The 27863-nt window shown below is 49.2% G+C and overlaps 1 protein-coding gene across 1 annotated transcript in view; it reads right to left on the bottom strand.

Annotated features, from left to right (window-relative positions):
- LOC138521534 (serine/threonine-protein kinase 17A-like) overlaps positions 1-27863 on the bottom strand; it is a 149909-nt gene that overhangs the window by 75328 nt on the left and 46718 nt on the right. Inside the window, exon 2 of the mRNA XM_069634437.1 lies at positions 14835-15047. Coding sequence (XP_069490538.1) covers positions 14835-15047 — 213 coding nt within the window. The remainder of the gene's footprint in view (positions 1-14834; positions 15048-27863) is intronic.

Here is a 27863-nt window from a genome sequence, read left to right as displayed (position 1 = left end):
GACCTTATTCTCCTGGAAGAACAAGAAAGGAGGATGGGGGAAGGAAAGAGGATGTCAACGTGGGTAACACGGTACAGGGGTGGATGGAGGGATTCAGTGGGAGAAGAATGCTTTGTGATGGTATGCATGTGCGTCAGGCTGGACCACAGTGCACCAAAATGGGGAAGGAAGTTGGGTCCGTTGTGGAGCCATTAGTCGGTCATTTGTCAGGCACTGGTGCAACATGTCCAGGCATTTGCCATCTTATGTTCATGTAGTGCCACTAAGGCAGTGCCCGGGCAATGCCTAACCCATGCCTAGGAACAAGCAAAATTGTTGGCTTTGCCAATGCATGTTTTTTCGTTCTGAACTTCCATGGCCGGATTTAAAAATGGGAAATTCCGGACCACAACACACAGAAAAGGGAAGGAAAAAAAAAACCAAAAAGGACTGTGCAAACACTTCCTGAATGGAATGGGTCAAGTATGCTCAGGAACGTTGGTTGGCTAGACTTTCCAAACATCTCATTTGAAATGGGCCTCAAAAGCAGCTGCCCCCATGTTGGCAGTATTATCACAAAGCAAAATACGTATTTAATTCAGCAGATTAAAAGGGCGCTTTGCAGCGCACACACCACTGGCTGCCTTCGCTTTCACCTCAGGCCATCACCTCCCTTGGGCATTTGCATTATCCAGCAGCATTCTTATCACCTTCTTGCCTTTTTACTCTCGTTTCAACTGGGTTAGCAATTCGCTGACAAAGAGCTTAAGAGCTTTTCAGTGGCTATTTAGTGTTTCAGCTAGCTACCTCCTGACTGCCTGTCTCGTAATAATCTGCAGCGATGTTCTCCCTCCCTGCATTGCTTTCTCTCTTCATTGTAATGTATGCACTCCACTGAGGCCTAAGACTAGTTTCCATAGGTGTAAGGAAGTGGGGGGGGGCAAACATCTTGTAATGGGCACCCACAAGCCCAGACATCTTCAGCCAGCCCTGTGTATGTTACAGCACAAAGATAGCACAACGAGGGACAGCTTGTGACCCCACTGCTTAGGATTTCCCGGAACTTCCCCAATCTAAGTGTGTGGACGTTGTTGCCAATTAATCTCCCAGAGGCCCGTGTGTGAAACAAGACAGACTACGGCAGTGGTCTTCGGACATTTGGGGTCTGGGGCCCCCCCTAAGCAAAATGTGGGCAGGCCAGGCCGCCCTAAAATGCCGATTGGACATTAAGTCCAAATGGTTATATGAACTATTGCGCGCCGTCACTGCACCCTACTCCCAGTATAGTGACTGGACTGCTTCCACCTGCTCCCAGCACAGTCTCTTGGGCTCCTTAATCGGACTCCTAACCCAGTCCCTGGGCTCACCCCGCTCCCAGCACAGTCCCCGGGCCAGTGGCAGCTGGTGACAAGTGGGGCATAATTGTTTCTCCCAGATATGCCACAGCAACCAAACGTAACGAGGGAGCCTGAGCCAATCAAAGTGTTCAGGTGGGTGGGGTAGGAGGGGTTCTCCGCAGGACACTTTAAGTAATGGGTTAAAATGTAGTTTAAAATAAAATGGTAAAACGCTCACTCATAATACAAGCATACACGCACCCATACAAATAAATAAATGAACATAAACTTACCTTTTGACTTAGGTTTCCTCCCCAGCGCTTGAGCTCCTGCATCATGAGCGGGAATCGGGACGGAAAAGCGTCCTGCACATGCGTGCAGGGGCCTGAGTGTGGGAGCTGGAACGCTCTGCTCCAGCCTGCCCTGTCTGTATATGCGAGGATGCACAGGAGCTCTCCCTCACACATACAGACATGCAGTTCCCCAGCCAGCATTTCCAATGAGCTAGGCAAGGCTGGTGAAGCAAAGCGCCCAAGCCTTGCATGGCTCATTGAGCATGTGCGGCTAGGGAACTCAACTGTCAAAGGGAAACAGTTCAGCCAGCCCAGGGGCACTACCTCAGCTGGAAAAAGCAGCTGAGGGAGTGCTCAGTGTTTCACTGGGCTGGCTCCTCCATAATGGGTGAGGGTGCCACTGGGTCGATGCCCCTTTGCCCATTATGGATGAACTGCACCTGCCCAGGACTCCCCCCCCCCCCCCCCCCCAGCCGCGATTTTAATTTCTTCCCTAAAAAAAACAAAATGTGTTTTTACTTTTCAGGTTGGGACCTCACGTGCACACCTCTGCCCCCGACAATGCGCCCGAGTCCCCCAGTTTGAATACCTCTGGACTAGGGTATAGAGAAATCTCCAGATTTCTTTCCAAACATGAGCCTGGCTCTCGCTGCAAGCTGTGCTGTGTTCCGGAATGGAAAACTCGACAACCTTCCAAAAAAGCCAGCGGGATGCTTACATACAGGGGAGAGAACGTATTTTTTGTTGGCTGGTCCTGCACAACCTTTCCGAGACCATGCGCAGTCAATCATTTCTTTTTGAGCAAGGCTTTCACGTGAAAGAATAACTTCTCTGTTTTCAGCCCTGACAAAAGTAAAACACACAGAGCATTAACAGAGCGAAGGCAAACCTGGGTCAATAATGGTCCTTCACAGGATTCTGTGTTAGTCTCCAGTTCTACGCCAGCTCGTTAATGTGTTGTGTATCCTTCACCCCCGCTGTAGGCGTAGGTTTATTATCGACTTTGGCGGCGCGACCCTCCATGTGTAGAGCTCTGACTTCTGGAACACCCAATCCATTTTCAAGAGGACTGCTTTCCTACATTCTGGAGACCTCTTCTACTCGATCGGTGAGCAACAAAACCACCCAATCGAGGTAGGTGGTAGCCCCCTGGCCCTTTCATCCCAGCCACCTTGACTCCCTAACTCCTCCTCCCTCAGGTTTCTTCACTGGCTCCCTCCTTTTCAGATTCCCAGGACTGGACCCTCACCTGCCATTCTACAGCAAGGGCTGGCGGCGCCAGGAGCTCATCCAACCCTAAGGCATGGTCATCACCAGGCCCACCATCCTAGCCAGCGGTAAGCACCATGCAGCCTCTACCCAGCTCAGCCCAACTCTCCCATACATCCTGGGTATGGTGTGGCTGCCAACTTTATATTAGGCCATTTTGCCACTGTAAAAAAAATGGCCCAGTTAGAAGCCCCGCCAGAGGTAGTGGTTTAGATGTTGGAGGACATGGTAAGAAGTTCCTCAGGACCATCCTAAAAAAAGGAATACCACTGGCTGCGTTCATGGACATCAGTATTATGTCCTGGAACCTTCTAGGTTCCCCCCTTTAACCTCTTTCCCCATGGCACCTGGAGGTGCACAGGAAGCAGCATGCAGTGCCCTACAAAACCCTACAAATATAGAACAATGGTGAATCCCAATGGAAAACACAGCACAAGGCCCAATGTCTTCACATGTTTTTTGTGGGTTTCCTGGAAGTGTAGCACAGGTTTGACTGTCGCCATTCTTGGGGATCACCGATTTTGATTTAGGAGAGGTGTGGTGGAGGGGTAGGGGGAGCAGGGGCACGGGTGAGACTCAAGTGAGGTACATGAGGTTGGAGACTGTGTGAGACATAGAAGGAGTGCAAGAGCGCGGATTGCGAAATGAGCAGGATGTCAAAGATAGACCATGCAAGTGAAGACGGTTGGTTGGAGATCCATGCGAGAGAACAAAGCCATCCCCCCTAATCATGGCCGCGGGGCAAAGACAGAAGAAACGCAGATGAACCGAATGAACCACCTAAATCTAAACCATGCCCCTGTGTCAATAAATTGGCAGCAGTGCAACTGCCTCCACTTTCACCGCACCACCATACCAGGAGGTTGGAGGTGGAGGATAACCACTACCATTTGGCTGGTCCTCCAAACAAAGTGGGGGATTTATGGCAGGTGGAATTACCACCCACAGAGTATGCTCCAAATTCCCAATGGGACTCCATGAATCGGGATCAACACCACCATCCTGCCACTCGTAATCTCGCAGTTTTAAGGCATATACGACAGGCGGCGACAGTATTGGAGCATGGCTGAATTGCCTCCAGAAACACCACCAAACTCGTAACGAGGCCGAAAGCATGCGAGGGTTTACCACCAAACTCGTAACGAGGCTGAAAGCATGTGAGGGTGTACCACCAAACTCGTAACGAGGCCGAAAGCATGCGAGGGTGTGAGATTCTATTGGAAGGATGGGACTATATTTTGGGAGAGACTATAGAGCAATTGTACCTCATTGTTGACCCGTGGAGCCAGGCCAGACCAATGACGATACAGGGCTTCTGAGGAGCATAGCTGGTCCTCCTTGAACCCCGACGCACCGCACGGACAAGCGCCCAAAGAACGCAACATTGGAATAAGTTGCTGGGTTCATTCTTCCAATATACAGAATTATCTGATATTCCTGTACCCCGGGAGACCTAAACCCCACCAGCACACTTCGTAGTTAGTGAATTTTTCTATTGATTTAGAAAGATCGCTTGCAGACTGCTCTGAGCGGTCTTTCCAAATCGAACTGTCAGCTCCTGCAACGCACACAAGTGCGTGCAGGGGCCGACAGGCGCAGCCGGGTAAAAAGAGAAGAGACGCGGGTGCCCGAGGTACGTATTTTTGGTGGGTGAGTGTGAGTGAGTGTCTGTGTGGCGGAGGAGGGGAGCAGGCAAATGTGAGTGTGTATGCATGTTTTTTGTGTAGGGGTCAGTGTGTCTGGGGTAAGGAGTTGCCAGGCATACGGCTTTCTGAGGGGCTTGGGGAGGGTGAAAGCCGCCCCACCAGTAGTGTGCCATTCCCGTTTTTAAAGGTTGCACACAGCACGACCTGCATACAAATCTTGTCTTTTTGATGTGTGGCCTTTATAAAGCAGAAATATCAAACAGAACCGCGCATTTAGATAATTTTAGCAGCCGGAAATAACAGGCCTCCCACCGAGCAGCATTTGCTCCAGCAGAGGGCCACCTGGCTGTAAACGGAAGGCCAGTGGCATTTAAAGGCCCACATGGGTGGGGAGTGGCAAGAACACTAGAGATGGGTCTTGCAGGTGCGTGCTCTGCTGCGTGTTGTAGGGATTCCCCGTTTCAGGGGCATGTTCAGGAAGCGCGCACTGCGCGTTACGGCACAGAACCACACTGTTTGGGCACATATGCCTGTGGCATAGTATGGCACTGCTCACCATTGCATATAACTAGATTTCACAGCTGTATTTATACTAAGACTTTAATAGGACTATGCCTGACGGGCTGCATCATTAAAAGGTGCGAATCGTCATGCACGCTGTCATTAGGCCGCCATCTGGTTGTCTTATGCGGACAAATATCACCCATGACCACAATGGAAAATAACACAGCCTGTAAGCCAGGGCAAATGAGCCAGAAACAGATCATATCACCTCGGACCCTGTTCTGGAGCATGTAATCAGGGTGGCAGAGCAGGAGCTGCACTCTAACCGGAAATCCAAGTGTAATCCAAAATGGCAGATCGTTGGAACCATCGGTGCCATTTTTTAAACTTTAGTTAACTTTCAAAAATAAACCAGGGACTTTGGAAATCCACACTAGAGTTGGGCCACGTAGGCTGTAATGTGCCAAGTGTGGTGGAAATTTAGAGGAAAATCCAGCTTTGACATTCGATGAGAATTCCACCATTTCAGGGCACTTAAGGACTTTTCCAGGGAGGTGCAAGTACCAGTTTCCGGAAAGGAGATTTCTGAGTACTAAACTGCACCTTCCACTGCGTCTTGCGCTAGTTTCATCTCTATATTTCCAAGCAAACATTCAGTTTTCACGACCTCCATTTCATGGCCCAGACTGGGGTGCTCACAGAAAGCAGACCACTTCCCCCTGCTTGGCAGAGCCCCTCAAGCAGACGTGCAAACTGCACACTTCAGAAGGTGTTCGGACACCTAAAACCAAATCAGCGGTTAGCTCCTAGTATCACTTTAGCCCAGGTTTGGCAAAAATTTATAAAAAATAATGCCTTGGCAAACATTACCTACTCATTCAATATGAACCCGAATGGTAATGTGTGGTATTAAGCCAAGCCAACCATGGCAGCCCAAGTGACGATGCCCGTCTTAATTTATTTGAACCATTAGATTTCTTGACAGCGGCCCCAACTAAGATGGCCGCCAGTACCATTGCTAGTTCTGAATTCTTGTTTTCGGCGTTTGCTGTTCCTCTTCTATTTCAATATGACTCGAAGAGACAGCAAAGGGCTAAATTCGCCCACTGCCCAGGAAGATCCTGGATGAGGAGAATGCCTTTGGCTTTCATTTCTACTCGCCAATTAAGGATTCTGGTGGAGAGTTCAACAGGTAGCACGCCACATGTTAGGAATCAAGCCCATCACTACTCCCTGTGCGTGGAGTGGCATTTCGGCAGGATCCCACTCAGTGACTGCTCTCAAGGACACGCAAAACCTTTTTACTTTGGCAAGGTCACGCGCCTACCCAAAGAACGTCACCGATAAGCTTGTGCAAACGTGGCCTTGATCTGTGTGCGTGTTTGGGTGCACGGTATGTAGGCCAGGGCACAGAATTCAGGCAAGCCCACCAGACATCTGTCAGTCCTGAGGGTAGTATGGACAAATGCCCATGGAAAAAGAGCTGGGTTGATGGTTTGGCTGCCATGCAATGCCTTCAAGTGCCACCACTCCCCAGTATAAAAAGATTCAATGTCAGCGTGGATCGTTCTGCGCACAAGAGAGCATGTGAAGGCCGGACCAGAAAACCCACATGGGTTTTGGGACAGAGAGCAACTGCGTCATCATGCGGCTTTTAAATACGGGTTCTGAACTCTCAATTTAGGCCAGTGTTGCTGTAACCTAACCTTTCAGTTTCCCAGCGTGTGGTTACTTTCTTGTAAAACCCTTGCCTTTTTGCAATGCTGTGAATGTTCCTATGCCTCGAATTTGACCCTGGCTTCTTAGCTGTGTGTCTGTCAGACTTCCTTCTTGTGGTGGCTTCTGGGTGTAGACTCTTCTGCATACTGCAAAGCAGTCCCAGGGTTTAAAATGGCTGGAACCGACAGCCATTTAGCTCCTGCTTCCAGCCTAGGAGACTCTAGTAGGCCATACAAACAAACCTATGGGACATTAACTTGGCATATTTTTCCCCCTTCCCTTGCACTTACGCGATATGAATGACACCTGGCCTAGTAAAATCGTTGTCCGTCTTCCCTCTGTTCCCCCCCTCCCTTGCCTCGTTGCGCCTTGAAACACTTGTGTATAGGCATGGTATAAATGCCATATCATATCACATTTGAACAGGTACAGAAAGAAGCATTGGAACACATTTAAAGCATAATGGGTCCTAAACAATTAATAAAAGGTTAGATTGCACGACATGTGGAATTCAGATGTGGGCTATGCCATGCTCTAGCGTCCATGTTTTCCAAAGGCAGCCTATGACTACTGGGTGACGCAGCTACCCAGGAGCTTGATTTAACATCTGCTCATCAAATCTTAATTTTGGACCCTGCAAAATGGTCTAATGCATTGCTATATTCAGGTTAATCACCCTCAAGTAAGGAGGGGGCATAAATGGAATGTAATGGCCCTTCAGCCTGAGCCTGGGCAGGCCGGGATGAAGCAATGACCTCATTGAGGGCTGTGGGCCGTTACTGGTCATGTATGCACCTCCGACGAGGGGGTGATAGCTAATCGCAACCCTGGCTGCAAATAGTTTCTTTTTTTCCAGGAGATGGGATGTGCGTATTGCGCAATGCCAATCTCTGGGAGGAAAAAAAAAAAACATGTCCCCGACATATGAAAAGGAAGCCAGTCCCTTTTTAATTTCTATGGTGGTGGCTGAGGTGGGCGGAGTGCGGCAACTGGAGCACAAAGCGCGGTCCAGCAGGTAAGTGGTGAAGGGGGGCAGCGAAAGGGCATGTTTGGATTTGGGGGAGGTTAGTGGGGTTGTTGGGAGGCAACAGGGAAAGTCTCCCTGTTGCCGGTCCACATTTAAGATGGCGCCACCCACGCAATGGCCTCAGGTGGCTGGAAAGCGCGTGCGCTATACAGTGTATTCTCGCCCACTCTTCCCGAGTGGCTAAGCGCACTTCCCCGGAGCGAATAGTGACAGAAATCGCTAAAAGAAGGAGACCTCTGTATTAGCCGCGGAGCAATAAAGTCTGCCACGTGCCCTGCACTTGACACGCGACAGCCTCTGCCTCAGCTTTAGCCGCCTGTTGCGGAGGGTGCGGAGGGTGCGGGGGGGGGGGGGGTGGAGGGGCACATCAATCTCCTCAAATTCAGCCACTGATGCAGGTTTTCCTTAATGTCGTCAGATTCCCGTTTCTTTACTGTGAATTAAAAGCAAAGAAAATATACATTCACTCCATGACCAGCCAAGTCTGTTGGACCACCTCTGTCCGCTTCGGGAACGGGACTGCCTATACTATGAGCTCAACCGCTTGCTTCACGTGAAAATCTGACATCGCGAACATTAAAATATACTTTAGAAGCATTCTTAAGAATCCAGAAATATGCACTCGCCACCGGCAAGAAACATTTACCTCCTGGCGAGTAAAAAAAAAAAAAAAAAAAAAAAAAAATAGTGTGCATGTGGAGGACTGGCATTTATGCCAGCGGAGTAGCTTGCCACTTCAAGTAGCCTTGCGACTACGCGGAAATAAATAAATAATAGTAATGGAGAAGTGGATAGCGGGGTTGCGAGGAGTTCGGAATATTGAGCCATTAGGGCTTTGCATTAATACAGTTCTGAGCCTCTAAGAAATAAGGGTGTTTGGGGATGCGGGGGGCTGGTAGCGCGTACCACGCAGGGCTGGGACTGGCCTATAAGGAACTCTGCAGATTTCTCGGTAGGCCTCTCCACTCTGGGCCTCTTGTGGGGCCACTTTGAACATTATTTCTAGGGCCTCTTTTGCTGCCCAGTCCACCCCTGGTACCACTCCGATTCTTGGAAACTTATCTGAACCTGCAAAGGGTGGCAAGTAGCAAACAGTGGGTGGCACAAATGACATGGGCAGTGACCATTTCAAAACCTGGACTGGGTCCTAGACTAAAGCACAGCGAGGGTGAGGGAGACAGGATGGGGCGAGACCTGGGGCGTGCCCATTCGTACAGCGGCCACACTGGAGATTGGCAGAAGGTGACCAGCTGTGAGATTCAAGTCTATATAAGCCTCTTCTAAGATGCATTTTAAAATGCCTCTTTGCACATCCCTGGGTGATCGGTAAGTCAGCTGAACCTCAATGGGGTAAATCTGCCCACTACGGGAAAAAAAGCCATCTGGCGGAAGTGTGTGTGGACGGACAGTCTGGCAACCATGATAGATGGCCAAATCCAAGGGCTGCGTGAATGGTGCACAGTGCTCAGTGGTACGCTGGGCACCCGTAGGTGTAACCACTCCGTTGCCAGAAAGTGAATTGTGGGACGCGTGGGCGGTCTGGGCTCTGCCGGGCAGCTCACTGTTGGCATCGCTGCTGTTTGAGTCTTTGTGTTATTTCCCAAGCGCCCGCTGGTGATTACAATGCCATGCAATGTCCGCATGCCAGGACGCTGGCCTTCCGAGTGTTCCCACATGCCCCTCCTGCAGCGGTCTGTGCCCACTGCAAGCGCTTCACGCTGGCAGGAAGCATACACCCTCTTGCACTAAATAATATCAAAATTGTTATTCATGCCAGACAGTCCCGCTTCTAAGCGCTGTAATAAGAGTGGTAAATTATTTGTCATCCTTGGAAGGATGAAGGGCCGAGTCACCTCGTTGAGATTCGAGTTTGTAAAGTGTAGGCTGGCCCCATGCGACAGGCTGGCGCTTAAACCGTGAGCAAACTACTGGAGTAGACAACATTACCCCTTAGGAGTTGCCAGAAACACCTAATTTTCAATGAATTTGAAGTGTCTGGGACTGAAAACATGGATCTACTACTATATCTCAGGTCACAGAGATCTGGGCGTGATCTGCAGATCGCAGGTTCGAATCCCGGCAAGGCCGACTCAGCCTTTCATCCTTCCGAGGTCGATAAATGAGCACCTATTTCGGTTGGGTGATATTGTATGTAAATATGTGCTCTGTAAAGCGCTTTGGATTAAGGCACTATATAAAACATCATTATCATTATCACAGCACCAAGAAACCCTCACGCAGTAGCACGCGCTTTATACGTGCAGGCAGGCACACCTCTACCCGCTATTGGACCGAAAATGGGGGAGAAGGGGCTATTGTGTTGCACAGCAGTGAAATGATCCCCAGGCATTCAGCAGCACAGTAAGTGATGGGAGGGCGCCATTTAATGCCCACGGTGGTGACTCTTTCCTTTTAACTGCTTGTGTGACTTTTTTTGCTTTAGCTTAGAGGTGGCCCCGGCAACCTGAAAAACAATATTGGTACAGAAAGCATTATTTGGGCCTGCCCCTTTCTTCTGCCATTTGTGGAGGGATATTGAGACAGTAGGTTGACTAGCGCACCTTTGTTTTAGGGCAGCATGGGTGCAAGGCACTTGTCTTGGAAGCAAGGCCAGCAGAGCAACAGAGGTTTGAATCCCAGATCCATGCCTTAGAAACCGAACTCAGGGACGGTATTAGGTGTGTGGTTAAAAAAAAAAAAACTAATAAATTAATCTAAATATTTGTCACTCTCTTTTGTACAGAACAGACTAGTTGTAACATTATCAATGTAAATGGACTGATCAGTCCAACACTGGAATATATAAAAGTTGAAAGGGTAAAATGTATTCACGGAAAACAGGTTTGCCTACAGAAAAAGCAGAACTTGATCAGGTATGCATCAGTTTATTTATTGTACGGTTTAAGGCGCGGACCGCGCTCGAGAGCAGCAGAGCGCTCTACAGGCTGTGGGTAGTCAGCGTTTGGACTGGCATCAGTAGCGCAGTACTGCGAGTTACAGTCTTTGCTGCGATCTGTAATTCCACCGGGATTAGTCCTTGGTCAGGTGGTGCTGAAAAAGTCAAGTTCTTACAGATTTGCGACATTGGAGAATTGTGGGAGCATTTTGAGCCCAATCCAGGATTGAGCTCCACCGGGTGGGTGTGTGACAAGAGCAGGATTATTTACAGGCACACTTAGCGTGCGAGTTGCGACTCGAGCCGGTTGGTCGATGCTGCACGAGGAGCGTGTGCCACCAGATATGCGGAGCTTTCATGCCAGGTCCGCCGGTGTGCTACTCGGGACTTCTTTGTAGTTGATGCATACAGTTTTGAACAGAATCCTGACCTGGAGAGGAAGCCAATGTAGTTTGCACAGGACGGGAGCGATATTGGTAACATTTCTGTGCACCTGTAATAAGACGAGCTGCAGCGTGTTGGGCTGCTTTTAGGGGAGCCAAATGAGCAGCTGGGAGCCCCCCAGGATCATCCATTTTACACTTGTAGAATTAATTGAACACCATCAATGAGGTCATCAGATACAAAAGCTGTGACGTGTCTCATGCTGCAACAGCTGACAAAGGTCATGTGATTTAATTTACTGTAAGCAGAATAGTTAGATAAAGGCCGTGCACCGTGCAATGTCACTTTCGGCATACATGCCAACGTTATCCAGAGACGCTAGTCCAATCCTAGTTTTTAAGTTTGCATTCTGGGACTTATAGTCTTGGATTTCCACAAAACAGGCCTATATTTCACAATGCAAACTTAAAACCAGGTCTGGGTTAGTGTCGCATTGCACGCTGAGGTTTGTTGAAATGATGCTATGAGCAGCACAGTGACACAGAGCAGCACCTGGCAGTTTAGATGGCTCAAATCGTGCAGACAAATCACTCTCATACTTGGTTATTTGCTTACAAGAGCATGTGGGAACGCAATTATTTGTGTTGCCCCGGCTGCAGAGGTAAGAGGCGGAAGTGGTATTGCAACGCGATCTGAAGTGTTCTCGGAAGGCACGGGCCGCGGTTGCTTCGAGAGGCCATTTCTGGTTTTCGGCGTCTACCTGCCGGGCCTGCACAGCGTCAGCATCTGCAGTCCTGGCCACCGCTGACACGGCAGTGTCGCGCGCCGTCCCGGCCACCGCGTAGACCTCAAGAAGCCCGGGCCGCGCGCGCAGTGCATGCTGGGAGCCGTGCGGCCAGGCCTCAGCAGCAGGATGTGGCCACCGCGCGCCGACTGGCAGGAAGGGAGCCGGAGACGCAGCTGCTTTTGCTTCTCCAGCAGAATAATCACCGGGTAGGGCTCCAACTTTGAAGAGTAATCTGCCATCAGCGGCTGAGGGTATTTATTTCCAGACGGCACGAAGCGGCCAAGGCACACGCAGGGGCTGCCAGGCTGAACCCAGGGACGCCTCAGCGATATGCTAATTCCGCGTTATGGGATCCGGCTCCGGTAGCTCGGGACCTTGGGTCCATAGATCTGGGCTGCAGAAAGAACGCTCTAAGCGTGATGGGCAATCGCCTGGTCTGCTTCAAGCAGGTTACAGTAGTCGATAACACTTGGCGGTTAGCTACACCCGGCTGCACTGGTTTCAACTGGTGTCAGAAAATGTGCCCAATAAAAGGTACCTTCCTGTTATAAGCTATAGGGCAGTGGGTGGAAAGTTCACTCCTGTTCAGCATTTGCCTCCGACATGGGGCATTCCCAGCACTTGCAAGTCAAATACCGACTGGGCCGACTCAGCCCTTCCGTCCTTCGCAAGACGACACATAGCGCACCGTTTTATTAGTGCTAAGAAGCAGAACTGTTGCATTAAAACCTGTAGAAAAACTGAACGTTGTTCTAGAACATGGGCCCCATTTGGATGCACTGCGCTGAAATGCATCCTGCGTGGATGTCCGGAAAACATGGAGGGTTGAGCTCGAGAGCCCTGCTCCAGAGATCCACCTGGCCAGGGCGGCGGAGCTCACACGTGATTGGGTCAGCAGCGCGAGCAACACCGAGCTTTGCATCCGAGGTTCGTGTTAATTGGCAGGTGTGAAACTCCAACAGTACAACTGAGCCTGGCCAAGAGCGAGACTGTTCCACGGTGTCAGGTGCGCACGCGCACCCGAGGAGGGACGCTACAGCTGTGTCTACAGAAAGCATGCACGCACAAAAAGGGGAGAAAAACAAAATGAAAATACGATTTTCAAATTATGCAAAATAATTCGGATTCTACCAGTGCACCTGGAACAAAATAGGACTGCAATGCTTCCAAACGTGACCTAGAGGACAGGGCTGCCTCGACAGGCTGGTTATGTTATGTTTGGAAGTGTGCCGTGAAGGATTATACGCAATGTCACAATTGCGGGACTCAAGTTTCCTCGTGCCAGAGTGGGTCAACGAAACCGGTTTGCTCTTCGAATTCTGGGTCTTGTAGTGTGCAATTTAAAACAGGACAGCAATGCAAATAACAAAAGCAGGACTGGATAACCTGCTCGCACATGGAGTAAGGAAACTCGAGAGATCTGCAGCTGCATAAAGTGGATGGGCATCGGGAGACACTCCGGCACAGTCACGGCTTTAAGTGGGCCGCAGCTAGCGGGGCAGAGCCTTGACAGACTCAGGAAGTGTTTGAGACGGGATGCTGCTGCAGCTCTCTGAAGTCCGCTGCTAGCTCCAGCCGATCAGGCTGATAGAAGGCCAGGCTTTTTTTCTAAAGCCTGAAGTTCTTGTGCATTAGTGGGAACTCCATGCTTTAGAAAAAGGGCCTTAGCATGTACCCACCTCATTGTTTTCCATAATTGTGGCACCGACCCCTGCCAGGCATCCCTTTAACCAAGCGATGCAGGGATCATCACCCTCGCATTCCTGGTTTGAGGATGATGATCGCTACAAAAGCATGGCTGGCGGGGGTCGGCACCACAATTAAGGAGCAAAAGAAGAGGCGTCACTTACCGACATCACATGGCACCTTGTAAGGCCCTGCCTGCCCCTTTAAGAGCCAGCCTTGATTGTGCATGCCATTCAAAGCACTGGGCCAGTTTTACTCCTTTAGGAACACAGCTGGCCGATTACGTTGATCAGACGACTTCATGTTGCCAGGGCACCGCGTTTTCTTCAGCGCCTAGCTTTCATTTACCAAGCTTACACATTTTGTGAGTTGCAGTCTTGTTAATCTTTAAACAAACGTGACTTAAATACATGATACCAAATAATTGGGGAAAAAAGAAATCCCGGAACTGTGAAAATGACGTCCTGGTGACGAGTTAAATCCACTCACCCTGGCTATGCACAAAAAGCAGAGGCTGGGGTTGTTCTGGGGCGGAGCTCAGTTACGACTTGGGTGGTCAAAGGTCAAACATTAAAAAATGATGTAAAAGGGCCTTATCTAGACCGCAAAACAGGGAAAATGGAACTAAACGTGATTACATATTCATTTTCCAGCCATTTTTCTTTGGGCGAAGAGTAGTGTTTGGACTGACAAACCCGTTGTGTGTTAACGTTGCTTAAAGAAGTTTTCTTTATTTATTTTTAATCCTTGGAAACATGCCACGTTGCCCGTAGGCCTCAAGGCGCACAAAAGACAAAACAACAAATAATCGGGAGAGACGGAAATGGAGCGGAATCACAAGGGCCTTTGTTGCCCTTTCCCCTTTTTACAGAATTTTACTGGAATTAAAATGCTCTTTACACTCAAATACAGGACAATTACATCATCAAAAATACTTGAGAATGATGGCAAAGAACCTGGCACCTAAAAAAAATATAAGAAAAGAAATAAGAACCAAAATGGGTTTATGTACCTGGGATGATCGGATTTTCTGTTGTAGCATTTGTAAAGTTAAACACTTCTTATAAACCAATACAAATCGCTGATTTGATTGTATTACATTTTAAATTCTGTAGACTGTGCACAGAAATGTTGCACCCTTGGGTCAGGCATAATTCGTTTGGCACTTAAATCCCCTAACCCACCAATTCACATCATGGAGCACGCGCACGACCAACACGAGTGACAGAGCCCGCCGTCGAGGCAATATCCCACACAGCCCGCTTTCGTGGGCATCAATAATAGCGGCTTTCCCAATGGGCACTTACTATTCCAGCACTAGGATCATCTCGTTGCCCGTCTCGTACACCTCGCGCAGGTCCACCACGTGAGGGCTGAACTTGGCGATCTCCAAAATGGCGATCTCGTTGATGATGTCCAGTCGGCAGTCCTCGCCCTTGCGCCGCTTCCGCAGGAACTTGGCGGCGTACTCTTTGCCGGTGGATTTGTCCACGCACTTCTTAACCACTGCAAACTTTCCCCTGTGGAAAAAGAAAATGGCCGTCAGAAGCAACGCATGGAGATTCTTTTGTTCCTTCACTACAGGTAAACTCCAGTCCGAAGCTTTACCTGCAAGTTGACAGCCGGCTGGCCTCTGCACAATCAGGACATGGGGAGTCGGGTAAAGGGCGGGCGTGATTTCTCGATATCCTATCAAATTTGAGCTGGGGCTTGGAGGAGCCTCAAACACTTGACAAAGGAACAACAGCTACCAAATGACCAGACAGGACATTGGACTCGTAACATACACAAGACAAGATGGAACAAGTCTGTGGTGAGTTGATGTACTATGAGGAAAAGGGATCCCTGGTCCTCAATACCACTATACAGGGTGGACTGGCCTATAGGCCACTCTGGAAATTGCCCGGTAGGCCTGGGACTCGCGTGGCATTTCCCATAGGAAAAGGGTTGGGCTTGATGAAAATGTATAATATGGGGCCACTTTTAACATTATTTCTAGGGCCTCTGTTGGTTTCCCAGTCCACCCCCTGCTGCTGTACATATAACATGGGGCAACCTGGACATTAATTTCAACGATTACATGCAGCTATCCTTCATCAAAAAAAGGAAGATGGGCAGCAACCATTCTGTGCATATGCAAACGAGAGAACAGTGGCCACGTGCCTTGCAAAAGCTTCTGCATATACCAAGAACATGACGCAAAGCTCAGGTGACAGGTGCATCTCTCGGATAGTACACTGGACACATGCACGGACCATCCTCGACTCATACCACGGATAGTGTCCCAGACACACAACCTGAAACACGCTCTGCATATACCATAAACATATCACAGGGCACATGTAGTTCATATACTCTGCAGGTAACACATGCAAAAGATGGTTGTATACTAATTGACCTTTTCACAATTGACCTCGGGAGAATTTACCTAATTTAGAAGGTCAATTAGGTCATATATGTGGGGAGCAACCCCCCCCCCCGCAAGCCTCCCACCCAATCCAAAACCCCCTGTTACCCCCCCACCCAATCCCCTTATATTATTTATAATCCAAAACTAACCCAATACATATATAAAATAACTAAAATAACATAAAGGTCAATTGTGCAGAAGGTCAATTAGGACCACTATAATTAGGTCAATTGTGCAAAAGGTCAATTGTAAAAGGTCAATTTGGGTAATACCGAAAAGGTTACCATAAAATAGCACTGGGCAAAAAGCACCTTGGGACATGTATAAGAGGTATTACAAGCCTGGGACACCTTGTGTACATGCCGTGGACCTACACAACTGGGCACTGCCTCTGTTGCTTCAGGCAGATGTGGTTTGAGCTTTATCAAAACCAGAAATAAGAAGAATAAACTAGCACAAGATGCGTAGGACCCCTTCATATGGATTGGGGGTAACCATATACGCAGGTTCAGGAGAACCTTCTGCATGCAACATGAAGGGGCAACATGCCAGGGGTGGCAACATTGAGAGCGCGGTGGTCGGCTTATATGGTGAGAGCGTGAAGGAGAAGGTCCGGCGCTGGGCGTCGGGTGACATCACTGGGCGCGGCTGTCCAGTGCCAGAAGTCCCAAGGTATACAGGGTCTCCGACGTGCTATAAGGGGGGGGGAAGTGGTACTCCCCCGCTCCTCCCCCTCTTTGTCTAGTGCCCCTGAGACGCAGTGGGAAAAGGGGCAGCAGGGAGAGATATTTTCCCATCCAACCGCCCCTGATTTAGAGCTAGGAGTGGAACGGTTGGGGCCTGGGTTTGCGCGGAAGGTTTAGTATATTGCATTGAATTTAGATCACTCCCCATCATTTTGGGATAGTGGTAGGGAGATTTTCCTCCTAGTTGGGGTCACAGCGCCCACAGGATTGTGCTTAACTGCTAGACGCACAAGTAGGGAGACCAGATTTAAAAAGTAAAAACCGGGACAGGGCAACTAACATAAAAGTAGGACTAACTCTTGAAAGTGGCTGTCAAGGCACTACACTTCAGTAGAGGTTGGAGGAGGAGGGGGTTTAAGTGCTACTGTTCAAATATACACATATTATAATTAATTTATCACAAACTAACACTATCCTAAGTTGTAAAATGCAGCATTTCTTCTGTGTGAGATTGTGCATTCATGCCCGTCAGCTATAAAGACTGACCACCAAAAACCGGGACCACTGCAGTTTCCAATGGAACATAATCTTACGAAAGGGGGACAGAGCAGCAAAAACCGGTACAGTCCAGGCAAAACCGGGACGTCTAGGCACCCTACGCACGGGGCGGAGAGAACAGGACCGGGGAATTTGGTAGGGCCACAGCGGCATCTTCATTTCCCCAGGACCGCTCTTGGGGCGTGGGGGAGACGGGCGGAGACAGGCAGAACTACTCCATCGCGCATAAGCAAGTTGTGGGCTTGGGGAATGTAATGTTGAATATATTTCGAGTTATGTGCATTCGGTTCCGTTTCATTTTGTACGTCAATAAATGTGGCCAAATGCCTTCCAAAATGATGAGTGTCTTGTCTCTCCTTGGCCTTGCCACCTGCGCCGGCTATGACCCGCATTCTTCATAAATGAACTAATCCCACTTACCTCTACTCCAACCAGCGACCCGAGTCCCTCCCTCCACGGACCCTTCCTACTCCATCCCTCTGTAGGTTAGACTACCTTAACACCTACAGTTAGAGCGTACCTTTTAACTACTACCCTACTGCTACCAGTCACTGTTATCCCTCTAGTGACAGCATTGTCAAGAACTACCACTCTACGGTTGACAGGTTCACTGTTACCACGAACCGCCATCAAAATGTTACCCCTTTTAGATCCACCTGCTGCGTTTCTTCTCCTCCTGCTCCCCTCCCCCTTTCTTTGTTCTCTTCCTCGTCTTGTAACTAAGTAAGCCTGCTTGTAACAGCGCCACGATGCCCTGAGGCTGCTTGTGCGCTATACAAATGTAAAAAATAACAAAATAAAACACGACAGCAGGGGCTCAACAATCTGCGTGTGCTAGGGGATCGGCTCTCAGGGGTGTTGCTAGGTCTGGAAAAGATCCGGGGCTATGCTAATGTCGCCACTGTCGGGGCTCGGGGGCTAGCTAGCCTTTTGGTTTTAGCCCCTGAGGTTCTATCTGGGGCTACAACCAAAAGACCCGGGGCTAAAGCCCCTCCAGCCTCTTCCTAGCAACGCCTCGGACTGCTCTTAAATAGTGCTTTTGACATTAAGATGTGTTCTTGGCTCAGTTTGAGGTTGCTAAAACGGTGGTGCAGAGTGATCTGCTTTTGGGCGACTACATATTAAGAACCATGTTGAGATGTGCATGCGTGCGCTGTAGGGGGAGAGACCTCAGGGTGGTCAAGTTGCTTCAGGCCAGACGCCATCTTGAGGCACCATCATTGTGTCCTCCTGGGGCATGATCATGCTGAGCCTTTGGAGGCTACACTGGGCACAGGTTCCGAACAACTCGCTGAAAAGCCCAGACAGAGGGCGGCCCCAGGCCATATATACATTTCCAGCGGTGGCATGGAGAACATCTGTCCGCAGTGGAATGGGGATCAATCTGAGCCTCACTGCAGTTATGGCCAGTGGTGCAGAAACTCCCGCCACCGACTGCGTGCAGTGACTGGCATTTCACTATCCCAGAGGCTGGAACGTTACAGCCAAACAGGGCATCTGAGCACTATGCACAACGTGAGTGGTAAGAAGCGCCCAGCTTTCCAGCCAATCCGGAGGCCAGAACGCCTCAGATTGGCTGGAATGCAGCACATTTATGCTAATGCTCAGCCCTCTTCTCACTCCCCTCCCCCCACACCATTGGTCAGAAATGAGCAAGCAGATTTTCCAGAAACTGGTTCATCCCCCTCCCCCGGTCCCACCCCCAGCAAAGAAGAATCCAGGTAAATTCTGCATTTCTCGAATTTTACATAGAACTTCCCACCCCAGCTTCTGGCAGCATCTGCCCTCTCTGATCTTATGCCGCCTCCCTAAATTAAGATCCGGCTTCCCTGAGCTAGTCTTCAAAGTATAAACACACCTGCTCACCACATTTTCCTGGACTCATTTATGAATAAGGACCTCCCAAAGTAAAGAGCCATAGGATATTGTGCGACATCACTTTTGGCGTACGTCACCATAAGAGTGTGCATAAGTTGAAGAACTCAAAAAAGCTGACTTTTCGCCTGGAAATGTGTACCAGAAGCTTGCTTTGCCCAACTAAAATTTTGTATGCAAATGGTACCCACTTTGATGTGGAAGATTAAAGAAACAAGCATTGGCAAAGCCAACAGTTTTGTCTTGTGTAGGCGTGTAATATGTATTTGCCTGGCACGGCCTTAATTGTACTACCAACCGGCCATAACAGGACAATAGGGAGAACATGTTATTGGATTCTGGACATGTGATAGTAGTGCACGGCAAATGCTGAACGCCCATGCAAAAGACAAAACTCTTGACTTTGCCAATGCTTGTTTTAACAGGACCTCAATGCAAGGAACTAACTGGACGAGGAACACATCTCTGTTACACTAGTTGGTCATTTAGAGCTGCAATTAAGCCTTTAACTCTCAGCAGACTGCTTAGAAACACCGGCTGGCCAAAGTTAGACGCTTCTGTTTGATAGAGCTGGCATAAAGAGACCCCAAGGGGATGTTGGGGTGGAGGGGCGCAGGTAGGAGTGGCCATGGGGATTACCATGCCCATGGGTAGTCAATGTGCGGGTAAATAACAAAACACGCTGCGCGAGACTGCTCACAGGTCTTCTCCCTCCAAGCTGAACGCCAATGCAATAGTTTCGGCCTGTAAGTAGCGCCGATAGATAAAACTAAAACGAGTTTAGTGTAACCTGCTCGCAGAGCACCCCATAATGGTGTTCAAGCGCTAATGCAAAGAACTGTGGGGGAAAGAACTTGTTGCAAAAAAAAAATTGTATAAAACAAATATCAAGTGTGGATGAATACCAATGAATAGGCCAAAAGAAATGATGGCTAACACAGACGTAAGTGTCAAAAAAAGAAACACTGGCAGTAGCAATGTATTTTTTATTTGTTTTTACATTTGTAGAAGCGTGCAAAGCCCTTCAGCATCTAGGCGCTAGTTTCAGTGATGACAGGACAAAGGGTACGCAGGGTGAAGATAGTTGAACAAGTAGGTCTTGAGCTTTTTCCTGAACAAGTAGGGGGTGGAGGGGAGTGGTAGATATGTAATTATCAGCACGTTCATTATGTCCCTTGCTGTGGTGTGTGTAAATATGGGACTTAATTTACAGCACACAACATTGGCTTGCGTGCTTTCCACTACAGCTGTCCTGGGAAGATAAAGGCCCTTAGAGACATGGAAACCCACACGTGTGGCAGTGCCGGAAGCGTCCAGAGTAGAGGGGCTCCCGTGCACGGCGCGCTCGCTCGCGCCACTGAAGTGCATGTGGAGACGTGTGGACATGTGCCACTCTTTGGCGCGACAGATGCAAGATCCGCTCCGACGCATGTCATTAAGCTCTGTCTCAGAGACCGGGCCTGCGGAAACGGCGTTTCCCGCCCGAGTGGCTCAGCTGCTCGGAAAGGAAGTGACGTGTCGGCGACCATTCGGGAATGGCAGGGGGCCCAGTCGCATTGAAAAAAAAAACAATTCCCAGGTCCGTGTGCAATGTATGGTGCGCCCTAGTCCGCCATGAAGTAGTAGGAATGCCCAACAGGCCATCGACTGAGTCTGCACCAGCTCTTGCCGGGTTTAAGGGGCATCTGCCAGACATGTGAGACGTGACCGATTCCCATGTAGCTCTTTTCAGGAGGCACCAGGTTGACATGTGCCACCGGCAGCAGCCTGGGGGGGGCGTGCTGACAGACTCTGCCCCAGCCCCTTATATTTGACCGATTTTAGCCGGCCTTTCAGAAGCACCAGCGGCCAGCCTCCCATGCCAGCAGCTATCGTCCCAACAGATGACTGTCTCCACCACCGTGCATGCGTTTCCTGCCCACACAGCACCCCGTGCACGCCCCCGCGGATTGTACCACCACCATGCATGTGTTTCCTGCCCCAACAGCACCCCGTGCACGCCCCCGCAGCGCCACGCCGGACAATGGAAGCAGTGTCTGTGACCCACTCGAGCCTATACATCAGGATTAGGCAAACAGCTGCCCCGAGCCAGAACCCATCAGTGACTCGGTGCCCGGAGCACACCTGCCGCGGGAGGGGGGCACAGGCCCCGGCTGCCCTCCTGATCAATCCAGCCTAATCCCCAGTCCGCCGCAAGCGCTCCGTGCTGCTCCGCAGTTTGCAGAAGCCGTTTAAAGGATTGAAACGGAAGATTTGGGGATTAGGCAAGATTTAGAAAAGAACTTAGAAAAAACGGTTGAAGTCAAGTGTTTTTTTTCCTTCTCCATGTAGGATATAGGCGGCGTGCAAGAGGAGGGGGCTGTGCAGTTGGAAAGGCAGGCACAATGGAGACCATTCTCTATTTACGCCTTAATTTAGACACGCAGGTTTTGGTGACAGACTGGGAGCGCCGCTGCCTAAAAGTACTTTTTATTCAGAGGCTTTTATGCAGCGTGGAAGGCGCCCGTGCGGGGTCAGAAAGCTGTACATTATTGGAGAATGGCTGTTTAACTTCAGGGAGTCTTCCAGAAAGATCTACAAAGATGCAGAGTTTTCAGGAGGACGAAACCACTGCATTACAGTCGAGTTAAGGTCGGATGGTATATTTGAGCCAAGTCACATCGCCACCTAGTAGCCATCGCTGCAAGTTTATCTCCAGTTCTGAACCACAACAGCAAGGCATTATGGGTATGCAAGTTATCCCAAACGCAAACCTTTTCTCCAGGGAATTGTCACTGTCTTAAGAGGTAGCGTTGTCTTGTGTAGAGTAGCACGGCCCTCTAAAAGAACGATAATCTCCTGAAGAAACAGTTGGATAATGAGCATACCCACACTGTCTGACAAGTGGGGCCTGCAGCTCATGAAATTGGGCCAAACGCAGTGACCACACGGGGCTGCTGAGTGGGCATTTAAAGATTTTGGGTGGGACTCTTGCCCAGTATACGCCTCTGGAATTGTAGTCTAAAAAATATGTAGAGCCAACTTTTTTTTTTGGTTTTTTAGTGGTACTCCTTTTTTACGAAACTGGAGCACAAGCCCGGGGACCACAGGGGTGGACAGTCTTTTTTTTTTTTTTGACCCAGCGGACGCTGCCCCCTGTGTGTTCAAGGATTTTTTGTAAAAAAGCAATTTGCTGCACCCACCTGAAGTGGGCAATGCCGCGCCTGGGACAGTGAAGTAACTTGCTGAAAATGTTGGGGGGGGGGCATGACATCTAAAGAAAAGGTGCCCCAGCCAAATGAATGGGGATAAAAGGGTGTGCTACGAAGGTTGGGAGGGGGACAAACACCTTTGTCCCTCGCCTAAAATTACACCCATGGCCTGGTACCAGTTGAGCAGTTGTAAGACGAGCCACTTCACCATAAAACCACATTAATAGCCTAGTGCGCAGCAGTAAAATGTCTCATAGTGGCCTCCCTCGTGCTATACAGGACATTTTTTGTTGGCGATTCTTAGATTTTGAAAGGTACGTACGTTTTAGAATTAGCCAGCAATGCAATAGGAAAAAATATACACACACATTTATATTGGCAAATGTTTATTTGCCCTGTGAACTTTCTTCAACTGTGAAAGACAAGTTGCATGAAATGTACATATTAACTTATGTTAATGTTCACTTCCTAGGGCGTCACTTCCTAAGGGTTGAGGCAGAGTGCCCCCCCCCTTTTTCTGTTTAATACTCGTGCCCCGTCGACCCCCACAAGAACGAAGTGTCGCGTCTGCCCTGCCCAGATAAAAAAAAGTGCACACTTATCAAATGTGTGAGGCAAGCGCTTAACTCACAAGCAAATCAACACTTGCAGTATCGATAACGGAGCGGTATAGGCACAGGCCCAAGCCCGCCCCAGAAAGCAGTGCTTAACGCCATTAGCATCCGGCCTGCTGCACCAGATGCTAAAAGCGTTTCCTGGCGGGAAAGAGCGTTCCCTCCAAGAATAAAACACACAGTGAAAGATGGCCGCCACAAACAAGTGAACGGAGAGTGGGAGCGCAGGGTGTCGATAGGTTTTAAGCATCGCAAACGGGGCCCGGGACCAAGTACGTACAACAAGACGACGCAGTAATGGGGTACAATAATAAGGATGCAGTTAGGAGAGCAAGGGGCGAGGGAAAGCATTGGGGTGCAGCCAGGAGACGCAGGCTAGAGTGAAGGAGAGACCAACATATTATCCGGAGGTGGTTTGATTCAAGAGCTTTCACAGTCACAATGGGTCTCATCACGAGTCTGGCAGTAATTCAAAAGGAATTACCGTAAAAGTGGTTTACCATTCCCGCTACTCGGGCCCGCAAATGTAACGAGAGATAATGAGTGGGGTAATGCTGGCGTCATTCCCAATGTCTGCAGTTCACAGGCTGCATGGCGGCATTGTCAGTTACTGCAAGCACTAATTCAGACGTGTAAATCCCAGGAATTTCAGTGCCAATGGGGAGGACTTTCCTCCAGCTACTTCACCTCCAAACTGAACGATATCGCAGAATTGGGGGTGATTCCATTATGGACCAGAAAGTGGTAAGAAATTACCGCCAAACATTTGCCGCACCACCAAACTCCAAATGAGGCCTATTGCTTTAAACCTTCGGGGGACCCGCTGGATTATAGACACAAGGCCAACAAAGGGCACATTATGTAAACCTGCCTGGGATATGCACAGGGTATTAAGAGGAGGTTTCTGAAAGGGTTTGGAAATACTTCTTAAGAGAAAAGTAGTACTTTGAGAGTATTTATTTTAGAATGTTTTTAGCAATTTTTTACCTTACTGAATTTACTATAAGAATTTCCTAATAACTATGCATGAAAACATTTTGTATCCCGAAATTTAAAATTGCAAATGTATTACAGTGTAATGTGACCCACATTCTGTAAGAGCTAACAATTTCAAGCTAGAAAATAACCACCAGTTGTTATTCTCAGAAAGCTCAACCAAACGCACCAGCCTCTGTTTGGGCCACTGTCTGTTGCAGGTCAGAACTGTGCAGCGGAATAAGCAAGGAGCAGGGCACTGGTCTGAGAAGGCGAGAGACACCAGGAGGAAGCAGAGCCTAAAAAGGGAAAAGGTCGAAGAGGAGGGGAAGGAGATTTAAAATAAGTGCAGAAATCTACTGGAGCGAACACTTAGATGGGGATGTCATTATGCAATAAACACCAGGTAGGGTACAGAGAGAAAGAGGAGATGGAAGGCCGGGGTGGCCCACTGCCTACTCTAAAAAGGTGCATTGAAATATTTTTAAGGTTGGAAAAAAAATATATAGTGCACCAGAAAGTGAATTTCGAGAAAACAGAAAAACAAACATTTTGCACTACTTTGGTACCAATCATGCGTAAGTGCATTACATGGTTTCATTACAAGAGAATGGTAAACGCCACACTTCGATCATACCCTTTTGGTGGGTACAAACCTACGCACAAGAAGGCATGGCTTCTGTGTGTAGATCACGGTGCAGGGATTTAAGTGGGGTAAGAAGTCGAGGGAGGCCTTCATTTGGGGTCGTGGCTTGTGGGATGGGCGTGGCCTAAGAAAGTACACAAACCATAGTAAGGTATGCACATAAATATATACATGCTTACATTTATATATTTGTTTGAGTACCTTACTATGGTTTGTGCACTTCAAGATGGCTTGAAAAGTACACAAACCATAGTAAGGTACAAACCATAGTAAGGTGGGCACACAAATATATAACATTTATATATTTGTGTGCATACCTTACAATTTGCGTAATTTTCAAGCCATCTTATTTAAACATTGAGGTTTATAAAAGATGGCTTGAAAAGTACCAAAATTCTATCCATCTTTTATAAAGCTTTGACGACAGTCAAAGGCTGAGGCGTCTTTGTCCGTCGCCAAAGCTTAAAAGAAGGCTTGAATTGTGTACTTTTCAAGACATCTTTTATAAACCTCGAAATAGGTCAAGGAATCCCCAGGTTTGCCTAGGCCTAAAGACGCCTCAGCCACCTGGGGAAACAAAGGGACAGTAACTTCCTCTGATGATTGCTCCCCCCCCCTCCAGCGCGAGGGGTCACCAGAGGAATTTACAGTGACTGACAGATGTGCCAGCCAGATCGTCGCTGTGGCTGGCCCGACTTGGGACAATGTGTCCCACCAATGTTGTAGTGGGACCGGGGGCCCCAGCTCAGCCCCACTTTTTGGAAACTGCCAGGGCCCAACCCCAGCTGGCCCCGGCCCACTTAAAGCACAGTCTGTGCTTTACTAAGAGATATAATCCATAGAAAGCGGCTATATACCAGGGGTGTCTAAGTGCCGAATGTGCGGCATATGACATGGTACCACACAATGCTCCAGAGAGAGACTCGTCGACGGAGGGCTCAAATCCCCCCTCCATTCTGATCCTTGCTCTCTTTACTGCCACTGTACCGAACAATCTTCCTAACAAAATTGGTCAGAAAAAGCCACTTTGGCTGTGCACGGGTGATCTCAGCTCAGGAGGTACATGGTTACCTGCTCCAAAGCGACAAAAGGGTGATCATGATGAAACCATGCAGCGCACACGTGTCACCTGCGGCCCAATCATGTGTTTCGGGCGGCGTCGCGTTCGAGAGTGAGCCGACCTTGAGCTGTGTCGCAACGAGTCACCCCAATCAGTCGCGTGGGCGAGAAACGCTACAATGTTATCTCAAGGTGGCCACTGGTGATTTGTGAAAAGCTTAGTCACTCCGTCCCTGTGCACAAGGACGACGGTGGAACGGTAGAGAGCAGGTGATAGGTACAGGTGGGAATAAGAAGAATAAAACCAACTAAACTGCATAGCATGGGAGAGTGATACGTTCTCCCCTCACTATGTGAAAAGGGGCCTGTTCGAGTGAATTTAATGTTATGGGTACCCGTTTAGAGGGGCAGGCGAGTGCCTAGGGAATGATGGAAGCATTTCATATAGAGCGCAATCGGGAAGAAGCGTGCATCATGGTTTGTTCTGTGATTGTGCCTTGCAATGACGTCACAATCATGGCAAGAATATGGCTTTCACTCTCCGGCAGGGGGTGGACCTGGCCGGTAATGGCCCGCTAGCCATGCTAGGGCCTAGCAAAGCACAGGCCTCGACTCAGGCTGTGGGGAATTGCTGGCCATGTCTGTCCACCCCCCCCCCCACACCCCTGCCGGGGCGTGAAAGCAACTCGCACCCCAGGGTTCATCCGGGGTGCGAGTGACTCTTATTTCCCCCTCGGGAGATTTGTGCTGCTTGCAGAAAAAAATGGCTGCCACCATAGGGAAAAGGGACCAATTCCCTTTTCAATTTCTATGGCAACAAGATGTGTGGCGGGCGGGAACTCAAAGCTCTGGTCCGCAGTTAAGTGTGGAGGGAGGGGGTATATTCTCTCCCGCTATTCCAGCTATCTGATTGGCCAATGGCCCATCCCCAAGTGCGGATATGACAGTGCACCTTGCTATAACTGCAGTAGGACACAGAGAATCCTCCTTTGTCCAAATCCTACTACAGGTTTGCACCTTCCGGCAAAAGCCTTTGTTCTCATTTGTGGCAAAGGGCTAAATGAGGGAAACCTGAGCATGCGCCTTTTGGGATGGATAGCGTTACCAACTCAATGTCAGAGAACACTTTCAGTCCTGGTGTTTCATTTCATAAAAACTCTAATACGTGGGAGTTGCCGTCTCGGTTGACTTCATTTGGATCCAATGAACTTGAGCATCAGAATCCATGATTTTTAAAATGAAATAACAAGACTGTAAATGGTACACAAACTCACCTGGATACCCCAAGGCTGGCAAGGAAACAGCCCTTTCCAGCACTAATAGACTCCTGTACAACGCACAGGAGTGGGGAAACACAAAGGACTCCTCTGGTTGGTTTCTTGGAAAGGTTATGAAGAAAACTGAGCAAGAAGCCAACCCTTAGGGCAAGCTCAGACAGGATTTGGGAAGAAAGTGTGGCAGGCCTGCCTAGAAAGAGGTTATCCCAAGGAATGGTTATATTCCCACGAGAGCACATACACCCCCAGCCACTCGTCAATGACATCAGACCAACAACATGGCCACTTCAGCAGAGCAGAGACAGACAAGGTCAAAACGGAACCCTAAGCAGTGGCAAGTCTCCTGATGCCACGATGGTTCTATAGCCACAAGCAGAAAATACAACCTTGGATTCCACCTAAACCCACTCCGAGGAGGAGAAACGGGGCGAGCAGGCCCGCCTACACAGAGTCTCTTCAACAAAAGAATAAACAATAGTCAAAGGTGTTCCCATTCATAGTTGGAAATATTAAAGCCACATTTACACAACATACTAAGTTCAAAGAAGGCAGGGGATCCCTTTCTCACGGATAAAGTTTCCAGTTTTTCAATGTTTTAGAACACTAGAATTGGGGACCCAAAAAGCTCTGTATCTGGGATTTGAACTGCACTCCGCATACAGGGACGGGGCATGCTAGGCAAGCTGGTGGCCAGTGCCTCCTAGGAACACTTCTGGACCTCTTCACTCCAAGGGTCCTTCAAGTGCCCATACTCTCAGGGTCCCCTGCTGCTGGCGTCGGAAGCGGGTCTGGCACAAGGACATCAGTGAGAAGGCTGCCTCGGAGTGCTCTGATGGGGCGTCTCCAGTTGAGTTTGCGGCTTAGTGTCACTCCTGGGTTGGAGCTGCAGTGCTCCCGTTGGGTGGACTTGGCCATTGAGGCGGGTGCGCTTCTGGTTGGCTGCAGCTGCAGTCCTGCTGGTGTTCAGCGAGATCCGTCGGCCGCTGCACCATGCAGAGCTGGTCAGGTGGTGGTTGGAAGGTCACAGCCTCTTTCTTTTCGCTGG

Source organism: Ambystoma mexicanum, chromosome 13, assembly GCF_040938575.1.
Source record: "Ambystoma mexicanum isolate Mex_15411 chromosome 13, UKY_AmexF1_1, whole genome shotgun sequence".
Classification (NCBI taxonomy): Eukaryota; Metazoa; Chordata; class Amphibia; order Caudata; family Ambystomatidae; genus Ambystoma; species Ambystoma mexicanum.
This window is presented reverse-complemented; position numbering and strand designations above follow the sequence as displayed.